This window comes from Anomaloglossus baeobatrachus, chromosome 8 (genome assembly GCF_048569485.1).
Source record: "Anomaloglossus baeobatrachus isolate aAnoBae1 chromosome 8, aAnoBae1.hap1, whole genome shotgun sequence".
NCBI lineage: Eukaryota > Metazoa > Chordata > Amphibia > Anura > Aromobatidae > Anomaloglossus > Anomaloglossus baeobatrachus.
In genome coordinates this window covers 60034077-60047321 of record NC_134360.1, presented here as the reverse complement: position 1 = coordinate 60047321, position 13245 = coordinate 60034077, and the positions used below count along the sequence as shown (strand labels likewise).

Here is a 13245-nt window from a genome sequence, read left to right as displayed (position 1 = left end):
TACCGTATTTTTCGGACTAGAAGACACACTTTTTTTCCCCCAAATGTTGGGGGAAAGTGGGGGGTGCGTCTTATAGTCTGAATGTAGGGCATGGCTGAAGGGAATGAGGGCGCTGCGGTGGAGTGGGTCATCGGCGGCATGCGCAGGTTGTACCAGCGCCTGCCGTGACACCGTGGGCCCGCTCATTTCGTATGCACACCCATCCTCTCGCCTATCATCTCTCAGTGCTGATGCCGGCGCTGACATGTGGACGGGATGACGGGCGGGGGAGCCGGCCCGCGTGATCACCCTTGGCAACTACAGCGTGGGGTGATCATGTGCGGCTATATTCACTGCCCCCCGCACATTATCATCAGCTCGGGGGGCAGTGAATAAGTACGGTACACTAACCGGTCGTTCCCTATTCTGATCTGCGTAGAGAGTGGTGAGCACAGCAATGACATCATCCCTGTGCGCACCACTTTGTCTCCACACACATCAGCGCGCCGGCAGACAGGAGGACATCGTGATGCTGCAGGGAAACAGTGACCAGGCTCCACACAGGTCAGCGGCGCTGCTGCTGGCACGGACAAGAGGACGAGCGATGCTGCTGGAGCGAGGAAAGGTGAGTATAAACGTTTAGTTTTTTCTGTGCCACAGGATGCAGGCCATATACCTGGATGGGGGTATATAGCAGGATGGGGGTATATAGCAGGAAGGGGGTATATAGCAGGATGGGGGTATTTATCAGGATGAGGGTATATAGCAGGATGATGGTATATAGCAGGATGAGGGTATATAGGAGGATGGGAAGATGGGGGCATACAACAGGATGGGGGTATTTATCAGGATGGGGATATATAGGAGGATGGGAGTATATAGCAGGATGGGGGTATATAGCAGGATAGGGGTATATAGCAGGATGGGAGTATATAGCAGCATGGGGGTATATAGCAGGGTGGGGTATATAGCAGGATGGGGGTATATAGCAGGATGGGGGTATTTAGCAGGATGGGGGTATATAGCAGGATTGGGGTATATAGCAGGATGGGGGCATATAGTAGGAAGGGAGTATATAGCAGGATGGGGGTATACAGCAGCATGGGGGTATTTATCAGGATGGGGGTATTTATCAGGATGGGGGCATTAATCAGGATGGGGCATTTATCAGGATGGGGGTATTTGTCAGGATGGGGTATATAGCAGGATGGGAGCACATACTAGGATGGGAGTATTTACCAGGATGGGGGGTATATAGCAGGATGGGGGTATTTAGCAGGATGGGGGCTATACCAGGATGAGGGACATATATACAAGGATGGGGATCATATACATTCATGGCCAAAAGTTTTGAGAATGACACCAAAGTTATATTTTCACATGATCTGTTGCCCTCTGGTTTTTAATTGTGTTTGTATGATGTTTACATCACATACAGAAATATAATTGCAATCATATTATGAGTACCAAAAGGTTATATTGACAGTTAGAATGAGTTAATGCAGCAAGTCAATATTTGCAGTGTTGACCCTTCTTCTTCAGGACCTCTGCAATTCTCCCTGGCATGCTCTCAATCAACTTCTGGACCAAATCCTGACTGATTGCTTATGCAAGAATGGACAGCTATGCTTGCATTTTGCCAGAATTTGTTGGTTTTTGTTTGTCCACCCGTCTCTTGATGAATGCCCACAAGTTCTCAATGGGATTAAGATCTGGGGAGTTTCCAGGCCATGGACCCAAAATCTCTATGTTTTGTTCCATGAGCCATTTAGTGATCACCTTTGCTTTATGGCAAGGTGCTCCATCATGCTGGAAAAGGCATTGTTGGGCGCCAAACTGCTCTTGGACAGTTGGGAGAAGTTGCTCTTGGAGGACATTCTGGTACCATTCTTTATTCATGGCTGTGTTTTTAGGCAAGACTGTGAGTGAGCCGATTCCCTTGGCTGAGAAGCAACCCCACACATGAATCGTTTCAGGATGCTTAACAGTTGGCATGAGACAAGGCTGTTGGTAGCGCTCACCTCTTCTTCTCCTAATAAGCTGTTTTCCAGATGTCCCAAACAATCGAAAAGGGGATTCATCTGAGAAAATGACTTTACCCCAGTCCTCAGCAGTCCACTCCCTGTACCTTTTGCAGAATATCAGTCGGTCCCTGATGTTTTTTCTGGAGAGAAGTGGCTTCTTTGCTGCCCTCCTTGAAACCAGGCCTTGCTCAAGCAGTCTCCGCCTCACAGTGCGTGCAGAAGCACTCACACCAGCCTGCTGCCATTGCTGAGCTAGCTCGGCACTGCTGGTAGTCCGATCCCACAGCTGAAACAGTTTTAAGATATGGTCCTGGCGTTTGCTGGTCCTTCTTGGGCGCCCTGGAGCCTTTTTGGCAACAATGGAAGCTCTCTCCTTGAAGTTCTTGATGATTCGATAGATTGTTGACTGAGGTGCAATCTTTCTAGCTGCGATACTCTTCCCTGTTAGGCCATTTTTGTGTAGAGCAATGATGGCTGCACGTGTTTCTTTAGAGATAACCATGGTTAACTGAAGAGAAACAATGATACCAAGCACCAGCCTCCTTTTAAAGTGTCCAGTGGTGTCATTCTTACTTAATCATGACTGATTGATCGCCAGTCCTGTCCTCATCAACACCCACACCTGTGTTAATGGAACAATCACTAAAACAATGTTAGCTGCTCCTTTTAAGGCAGGAATGCAATGCTGTTGAAATGTGTTTTGGGGGTTGAAGTTCATTTTCATTTTCTTAGCCAATATTGACTTTGCAAGTAATTGCTGTTAAGCTGATCACTCTTTATGACATTCTGGAGTATATGCAAATTGCCATTAGAAAAACTTAAGCAGTAGACTTTGTAAAAATTAATATTTGTAGCATTCTCAAAACTTTTGGCCATGACTGTACAAGGCAGGAGGATCATTACCAGGATGGGGTACCTTTAGTAGAGAATTTGGGGACATTACCCCCATAACATTGTCAGCAGCAGATCCTCGCCCTATAACAGTGTGTCATGACCAAATTTTTTGCTTAAAATTTTATTTTCCTCCTCTAAAACCAGGGTGCGTATTATAGTCCGAAAAATACGGTAGGTACAGAAATTCAAAAAAAGGTGCGCGGATATCGGACCAGTCACCTGATACCATTCCATGTCAAACAAGAATTAGCACACAAAAAAACAAGTAAAAAACACATTTGAATAAAGATACATATGCTTAAAATCCAAATAGCGTATATATATATATATATATATATATATATATATATATATATATATATATATATATATGTGTGAACATCTTATTTAAAAAAAAATTAAAAAAAATAAATTGAGTTGGATTCAAACTAATGTCCATGTGTTTATTCAATGTATAAGGAGACAAGTAATGGGAAAAATAGAGACGGAATGTATAGTATAAGAAGGGGAATAGGGACTAGGAGTCGTTATAAAGTGGGGGAAAAAGAGTTTATATTAGTGAAAAAGGGGAAGACTTATCTCATAAAAAGGCATATACTATTTGAACATTAACACAGATAGTAGAAGAGTCATAGAAAGGCAGAGAAGTGGATGTCCTTTGGCCACATCCCACACTGATGTCCACTACATTATGGATAATGCCCTTTGGAACAGAATGATGAATGCCACACAACTCCGGGACATGTAAGGGAAGGTGAGAGGCTCCCAAGTGTCACATCAGACCAATAAAAACCATTTTCATCAGCGTGGTCTGCATGCTAGACGAGCTGCAAGGTACCTGGCCACACCACCAGGAAAAGACGTCATCTACGTACCTGACTACACCACCAGGAACAGACGTCATCTACGTACCTGACCACACCACCAGGCACAGATGTCATCTACGTACCTGACCACACCACCAGGCACAGACGTCATCTACGTACCTGACCACACCACCAGGCACAGGCATCATCTACGCTGGACAAGGGACAAGTGAGCCTCAGTGCAGTTCACTGATGAAAGTCAATTCACACTGAGCAGAAATGATGGCCCCCAACGATGTTGAAGATGTCAAAAAGAGCACTATGCATCAGCCACTGTAGTCAATAGACGAGCCTTTGTTGGTGGTGGTGTTAGTGTGGGCTGGTGTGTCTAGTCAGTACAGAACCTCCCTACACTTTGTGAATGGGACAGTGACAGCCCATACTACTGGAATAACATCATTAATCCAGTCATTGTGCGTCTGCATAAACAACACAGGGCCAACTTCGTCTTCATGGACTGCGATGCTCCAGCTCTTCAAGGTCACATCATTAAGGAACTGCTGCTGGAGACCAGGGAACCTCAAATGGAGCAGCTGCACTTTCTCCAGACCTGAATCCCATAGAAAACCTATGGGATCAGATGAGTCGCCGTGTGGAGGCCGTAACTCTGTACCCCAGAACCTCAATGACCTGAGGGACAACCTTCAAGAAGAGGGATATGCCATCCCTCCACAGAAAATAACTCCATTTGTGACCAGCAGGAGACGTCGTTGTCAGCTGTAATTGATGCTCAAGGCCACATGACAAGTTATGAAGACATAAGACATAGTTTAAGGTGAGGAAATCCCTATTGCGGCTTCTATGTAAATGCCCTACCTTCATGATAATATATCATTGTAGCGTGAACTTTTTACATTTGACATAAATTTCACCAGAAAGCCAAATATCCCTAACTTTTTGTGAGTAGTGTATATACAATGCTAAAAAAATAAAGGCAACACTAATATACCACATCCTAAATCTCAATGAGTAAAATATTCCAGTTGCAAATTTTTATTCATTCCATAGTGGAATGCGTTGAGAACAATAAAAAATAAAAATGATCAATGTAAATCAAAATTAATATCCCATGGAGGTCTGGATTTGGAATGATACTCAAAATTAAAGCGGAAAATCAAATTACAGGCTCATCCATCTTCAGTGGAAATGTCACAAGACAAGCAAATGAGGCTCAGTATTGTGTGTGGCCTCCATGTGTCTGTATGACCTCACTACAATGCCTGGACATGCTCCTGATGAGGCGGTGGATGTTCTACTGGGCAATCTCCTACCAGATCTGGATTAAGGCATCAGTCAACTCCTGGACAGTCTGTGGTGCAACGTGATATTGGTGGTTGAAATTAGACATGATGTCCCAGATGTGCTTGATTGGATTTAGGTCTGAGGAAGGGCAGGCCAGTCCGTAGCATCAATGCCTTCATCATGCAGGAACTGCTGACGCACTTGAGCCATGTGACACCTGTTACTCCTTGCACAAAGGAGGAGGTAGCAGTGCTGCTGCTGGGTTGTTGTCCGCCACGTCTCCTGGAGTACTGGCTTGTTATGAAAAGTAGAGGGGATCCCACACTTTTTTTTTATTTGACTTATTTTAAAAAAAAAAAATGACATGCCCCCCCCCCCCCCATTTTTCTAAAACCAGTCAAGATGCAGCAGACAACTGGGGGCTAATATTATTAGGGTGGGAAGGGCTATGGTTATTTGGCCCTTTCTAACCTAAAAATAGCAGCCAATAGCCGCCCCAGAAGTTGGGCAACCATAAGGTGCGCCAATTCTGGCACTGGACCCAGCTCTTCCCGTTGCCCTAGTGCAGTGGCAATCAGGGTAATAAGGAGTTAATGGTAGCCCACAACAGCCACTAAGTCTATGAGACCCCGCGATCCCATTACTAATCAGTAAGGGAAAGTAAATAAACACATCCACCCCCAAAATCCTTTATTTGGAATAAAATACAAAAAACACCCTTTTTCACCACTTTATTAACCCCTATACACCCCTGCAAGTCCGAAGTAATCCACATGAGGTCCCACGGTGATTCAGCTCTGCTACATCCCTGTCCTGTCACAGCAGCACCATAGAGTATGACTGGCCGCTGACAGTAGACAGAGACAGAGCCGCGCAATGAGAATGAACTCGGGTGAACTTCTGACGTCAGTGCCGCCACACGGACAGTAGTGCAGAGCCCGTAGCCGTGATGACAGAAATTCACCCGAGTTCATTTTCAACGCGCCGCTCTGTCTCTGTGTCACGGCTTGATTTGTGGTCACAGCTGATTGATGGCACCACTGATCGTGCTGCTCACTTCAGTCACTTGGGTGATTTGCTGTTACAGGTGGAGGACTCCAGCTGTGGACGCAGGTAACCTGAGTGACATCAACGCTGATAGCGTGACTCACTTCAGTTGCTGAGTGGAGCTCACAGCGGGCAGTCTTGTTCTATGGCCGCTCGCTGGGAGTGTCAGATGTAGCAGTGCTGGAAGTGTCGTGGGACCTCATGTGGATTATGTCGGACCTTGAGGGGTGTTTGAGGGGTTAATAAAGTGGTGAAAGAGGGTGCTTTATTGTATTTTATTTAAAATAAAGGAATTTTCGGCGTTTGTGTTTATTTACTTTCACTTACAGATTAGTGATGAGGAGGTGTCTCATAGACGCCTGCCATTACTAAGCTAGAACTTAGTGGCTGCTGTGGGCTACCATTAACTCCTTATTACACCGATTGCCACCGCATCAGGGCATTCGGGATGAGCCAGGTAAGGTCCCAGGACTGTCGCATCTAATGAATGCGGCAATTCCGTCCGGCTGTTGGCTGATATTTTTAGGCTGGGGGGCTCCCAATAACGTGGGTCTCCTCAGTCTGAAAATACCAGCCCTCAGCTGTGAGGCTTTATCTTGTTTTTTTAATTATTTATTTATTATACTGTACGATATACACACGCCCATCGGCGGCTGTGATTGGTTGCAGTCAGACAGCTGTCACTTAGGGTGGGGGCATGTCTGTCTGCAATCAATCATAGGCACCAGTGGACGGGGGAAGGAGTGAATATGAAATGAGCCTAATGAGCGGGTGCAGTGAATATGAGATGAGCAGGAGAGGCCACGGGAGCAGAGTGACAGCCGCGCCGTGCCGTTGATCAGTGAGTATGAAGCGGAGAGAGACAGAGAGAGAGAATGGGAAAAGTTGGTGGCCTGCGCTTTTGTTGACAAAAATGCACCCAAAACGCAACCAAAAGGCAGTGCAAATGCACAGCTAATATTTTGGTTGCATTTTGACACACTTTATTCATCACAATGGGTGGAAAATGTTCACAAAACGCAATGAAGAAGTGACATGCTTCTTTTTTTTAGGCAACGATTTTGACAACTATTTGTCAAACAAAACGCTGCTGCATAAAAAGATTGATCAGAGACTTTGCTGGGGAAGCAAAACGCATGACACAGTGCAGTTTAAAACGCAACCAAAACGCAAGAAAAAAGTAACGTGTGCACATGGCCTAACATCTGGGGTACAACACACAACACCAGCCGGCGGCACCCCTATATCACTGCTGTTATTGAGGGAAGCGGGAACATCCTATACCAAATTGGAGGCAGGTGTCTGCACGATATCACATTAATAGCATCCCCCTGCCTGCTACACACTACAGACACACCCACCTAGGATAGTAATCTTTACCCGCAGCTATCAAACCACACCCACAACTATTAAACCAAACCCACAACTAATAAACCACACCCACAACTAATAAACCACACCCACAACTGATAAACCACACCCACAACTAATAAACCACAACTGATAAACCACACCAACAACTAATAAACCACACTCACAACTGATAAACCACACCAACAACTAATAAACCACACCCACAACTGATAAGCTTCAGCTATCAAACCACACCCAAAGGTAAGAAACCACACTCACAAATAATAACATACACCCACAACTAATAAGCCACAACCACAAATAATAAGCCACACCCTCAGCTATTAAACTACACTTATAGCTAATACTGACCACCCGCTACTAATAACCTACACCCACAACTAATAAATCACACACCAACTAATAAGCCCCACCCACAACTAATAAGTCACACCCACAACTAATAAGCCACAACTAATAGGCCACAACTAATAAGCCACACCCACAACTAATAACCCACATCCACAACTAATAAATCAGACCTAGAACTAATAAGCCACACCTGCAACTAATAAACCACACTCACAGCTGATAAGCCTCAGCTATCAAACCACACCCAAAAATAAAAAACCACACCCACAACTAATAAGCCCCACCCTCAGCTATCAAACTACACCTATAGCTAATAATCAACACCCGCTACTAATAACCCATACCCACAAATAATAACTCACACCCACAACTAATAACCCACACCCACAACTAATAAATCGTACCCACAACTAATATGCCACACCCACAACTGATAAGCCACACCCACAACTAATAAGCCACACCCTCAGCTATCAAACTACACCTATAACTAATAATCCTCACCTGCTACTAATAACCTAAGCCCACAACTAATAAATAACACTCACAACTAATAAGATACACCCACAACTAATAAGCCACACCCTCAGCTATCAAACCACACCTCTACCTAATAATCCTTACCTGCTACTAATAACCTATGCCCACAAATAATAAACCACACCCTCAACTGATAAACTACACCCACAGCTGATAAGCCACACCCTCAGCTATCAATCCCCGCCTATAGCTAATAATCCCCACCTGCTACTAAAAGCCTAAGCGCACAATTAATAAACAACACCAACAACTAATAAACCACACCCTCAGCTATCAAACCACTCATAGCTCATAAACCCCACCTGCTACTAATAAACCATACGCACAACTAATATGTTACACCAACAACTAATAAGCCACACCTACAAATAATGTCACACCCACAACTAATAAACCACACCCACAAATATGCCACACCTTCAGCTATCAAACCACACCTATAGCTAATAATCACCTGTTACTAATAACCTACGCCCACAACCAATCAGCCACACCCACAACTAATATGTCCCACCCACAGCTAAAAAACCACACCCACAGCTAATTGTGCTGGTTAGAGCACAACACCTAATGTGAGTGCAGCCTTCAGGACGGAAATTCACCAGTACAGCATATCCCAAAACATGGGAGGACAGAGCCAGTGCACAGATTACATATACATACTGGCTCGTGGCCCCTGCAGAGCTCAGGAGGTAATGGGCACTTACCTCCACCAGGTGGGGCGTGGGGTTGAAGCCACAGAGGTTGCACACTTGCTTCTGACATGAGGTGCAGCTGTTAAAGTTCGGGGGGTCACCGGATCCCACGTTCAGTTCTGTTTTGCACAATGGGCACACGACTTTCGGCACATCCTTTGGCTTAACATGTTCACTCCTCGGTTTGTGAAGAGGGGAGCCTTCGGCCCGGCCCATGGCAGGGGATGCTGACCCCTGGGGTTTTGTGCCCGAGTCCTTGCTTGCATCACTAAAAACTATTTTTGGAGGCACTTTGCCTGGGGACTGCTGACTTTGTGGGGTCGGTTCAGGGACAGATATCAATGTGCTCGCCTGATTCAAGAGAGAAGCCCCAAAACCAAACAGCTTTCCTGTTAGCCCTTCCTGTGCCTGGTCCTGGGCACCATGGGCTGTAGAAGCGGGGGTTTTTGCAGGAGAACTTCCCAAGTTCTTCCTCTGTTCAGCCGGGGAAGGCTTTCCTGAAGAATGCTGGGGAGAGCCCCGCAGCACCTCCAGAGGAGGGGAAGGTTTCGCTTGTCCTTGGCTGATTTGTTCTCTTTGCTGGGTGGGTTGAGGTTTTCCATGTGGATGAGGCACGGCCGAGCCCTCCATATGCGCACTCCCCAACGATGTCTCTGCTCCAGCCTTTACATGGGACTGGTGTTGGGTTTGGGGCTTCTGCTGGGTTTGGTGTTTACCTTGACCTTGTGATTGGTACTGAACTTTCTGATGGCTTTGACTTTGATCGTGGGATTGACCGTGTGGTTGTTGGTGACGATGTTGCTGCTGGGTTTGAGAAAAGGGCTGCGGGTGATGCTGGGATAGAGGGGGCTGCTGCGCAGAGGACGGCTGCGGGTGATGCTGGGATTGAGGGGGCTGCTGATGCGGAGCGGAGTGTGGCTGTGGGTGATGCTGGGATAGAGGGGACTGGTGAGCGGAGTGCGGCTGTGGGTGATGCTGGGATAGAGGGGACTGGTGAGCGGAGTGCGGCTGTGAGTGCTGCTGGGATAGAGGGGACTGCTGAGCAAAGGGAGGCTGTGGGTGATGCTGGGATGGAGGGGTCTGATGAGCAAAGGGTAGCTGCGAGCTATGCTGGGATAGAGGGGGCTGTTGAGTGGAGTGTGGTTGCGGGTGATGCTGGGATACAACGGACTGCTGAGCGGAGTGTGGCTGTGGGTGATGCTGGGATAGAGGGGGCTGCTGAGCGGAGTGCGGCTGTGGGTGATGCTGGGATAGAGGGGGCTGCTGAGCAGAAGGCGGCTGTGGGTGATGACGGGACAGAGTCGGCTGCTGAGCGGAGGACGGTTGCGCGTGATGCTGGGATTGAGGGAGCTGCTGAGCAGAGGGTGGCTGTGGGTGATGATGGGACAGTGCGGGCTGCTGAGCGGGGGGCTGCTGCGGGTGATGGTGCGATGCCGGAGGAGGCGAATGTGACAGTGGCAGCTGATGAAGAGACTGGGACATAGTTGGAGGTTTCATCTGCTTGGCTGGAGACAGTGAAGGAGATAGAGGAGAATGGAGCTGCTGCTGGCTCTTTGATCTGGTTGCAGTGGTCATATCCATCCCTAGAGCCCTTTGCATCTGACAATTCAGGCACAGCCATTCCTTCACCTACAGAGAGATAGAGAATAAGGGGGTCAGTTACACAGTCAGTGTCAGAGATTTCGAGAGGTCAGGGTGCAATCAGTTTTATGACCTAAAGAGGAGGTAAACTCACAAGTAAAAAAAGAAAAAGACAGCGAGGAGATATTGATCTGCACTCATCAATATCCACAAAGGAGCAGCAACACCCACACACAACACATGAGAGACTGACCCAAACACATCACCTGAGAGACCCAAACACAACACTAGAGTGGCCCAAACACGACACCCGAGCGACAGACCCAAACATGCGACACACCCAAACATGACACCCAAGTGACAGACCCAAACACGACACTTGAGCGACAGATCCAAACACGACACCCGAACGATCAACCCAAACACAACACCCGAACGATCAACCCAAGCACAACACTCAAGTAACTGACCCAAATACAGCACATGAACAACCGACCCAAACAGGATACCTGAGCAAGTGACCCAACACAATACAAAAGTGATCCAAACACAACTGAGCAACCAACCCAAACACAACACCTAAGTGACCAACCTAAACACAACACCCAACTGACGCTAACACAACACTTGAGTAACTGACCGAAACACGACACGAAAGAGACCGACCCAAACACAACACCTGAGTGACCAACCTAAACACAACATCCGAGCGACAGAGCCAAACATGAGACCCGAGCAACAGACCCAAACACAACACCCAAGTGACTGACCCAAACACGACACCTAAGTGACAGACCCAAACACGACACCCGAATGACAGACCCAAACACAACACTCAACCGACAGACCCAAATATGACACCCAAGCAACTGACCCAAACACGACACCCGAGTGACAGACCCAAACACGACACCCGAGCAACTGACCCAAACACGACATCCAAGTGACTGACCCAAACACGACACTCGAGCGATCAACCTAACCACAACACTCAAGCAAGCGACCCAAATACAGCACCTGAACAACCAACCCACAAAGAATACCTGAGAGACTGACCCAAACAGAATACAAAAGTGATCCAAACACAACACCTGAGCAACTGATCCAAACAAAACATCTGAGCAACCGACCTAAACACAACACCCAAGTGACCGACACAAACTAAACACCCAATTGACCCTAACAAAACACTTGGGTGACCGACCCAAACACAACACTTGAGTGACCAACCCAAAGACAACACCTAAGTGACCCAAACACGACACTTGAGCAATCAACCCAAACACAACACCCGCGTAACTGACCCAAATACAACACTCGAGCGACCCAAACACAATCCCAGAGTAACCCAAACACAACACCTGACCAACCAACCCAAACACTACACGCGCGATTGGCCTAAACAAAACGCCTGAGGGACCGACCCTAACAGAACACCTGAGTGATCAACCTAAACACAACACCCGAGCGACCGACACAAACACAACACTCAAGTAACCCAAAGAAAACACCTGAGTGACCAGCCCAAACACAACACTCAAGCGACTCAAACACAACACTACAGTGACCTAAACACAATACCAAAAAGACCCAAACACAACACCTTAGCACCCGACCCGAACAAAACAGCCGAGAGACTAACCCAAAATGACACCCAAATGACCCAAACACAACACCTGAGAGACCAAACTCAAACACAACATCCGAGCAACTGACTCAGACACGACATCCAAGCGATCAACCCAAGCACAACACCCGAGCAACTAACCCAAACATAAAAACTAAACATGATATCTGAGCGACTGACTCAATCATGACATCCGAGTAACCGACCCAAAGACAACATCACCCGCGTAACCAACCAAAACAAGACATCCAAGCTACTGACACAAACACAACACAGGTGTGTCGACCCAAATACATCACCCAAGCGACTAACCCCAAAACAACACCTTTCCGCGTACAACACCAGAGAACACCCCGCATACAATCTTTGAACGACTGTCCCATGTAAGCTTCCACTGATGACTAATTCTGGGTAGCGCCAAGTGCCTATAGGACGAGCTGATCAGCCCCTCAAGACTCTGTAACTCGCTAATGTTGAAATTAACTTCATTAAAGAGACTGCGTGGAAGCAGCGAGTCTTTTCATTACTGCAATCCCCAGGACATGGCACCGCTAAGCAAATATTGACACTTTACAGGATAATCATCGCGGTGCACGCAGATTCTCAGCACAAGACAAGCAATTACCAGAGGAAACTACAAACATGTGGTGGTGATTCCCTGAAGAAGAGCCACAACCACAAGCAAGAAATGCTAAAGAGACTGCACAATCGAGGATCTGAAGCAAAAAGACACCACAAACTCCTCATCACATAGTCACTGTCGGAATTTTATGTCCTCCCCAGTGTAGTGAGCTACAGAAGCTATCCCATCCTGGTTATTGCGGAAACTGTGAGTTCGGGGACAAGTGTTGCTGGAGGCTAAAAGACGCTAATCAGTGCAAAGTATGTTGCTGGAGGCTCAAAGACGCTATTCAGTGCAAAGTAAGTACTGGAATGAGCCTTCAGCCCAATGAGTACCAGGCCGATTCATGTTCAGCATCCACAGTGTAAGAAATCCACCATCATCATCATAATAATGGGAAGCA

The 13245-nt window shown here is 47.0% G+C and overlaps 1 protein-coding gene across 1 annotated transcript in view; it reads right to left on the bottom strand.

Moving 5' to 3' along the window:
- BSN (bassoon presynaptic cytomatrix protein) overlaps window positions 1-13245 on the bottom strand; it is a 174768-nt gene that overhangs the window by 113106 nt on the left and 48417 nt on the right. Inside the window, exon 3 of the mRNA XM_075321710.1 lies at window positions 9025-10641. Coding sequence (XP_075177825.1) covers window positions 9025-10641 — 1617 coding nt within the window. The remainder of the gene's footprint in view (window positions 1-9024; window positions 10642-13245) is intronic.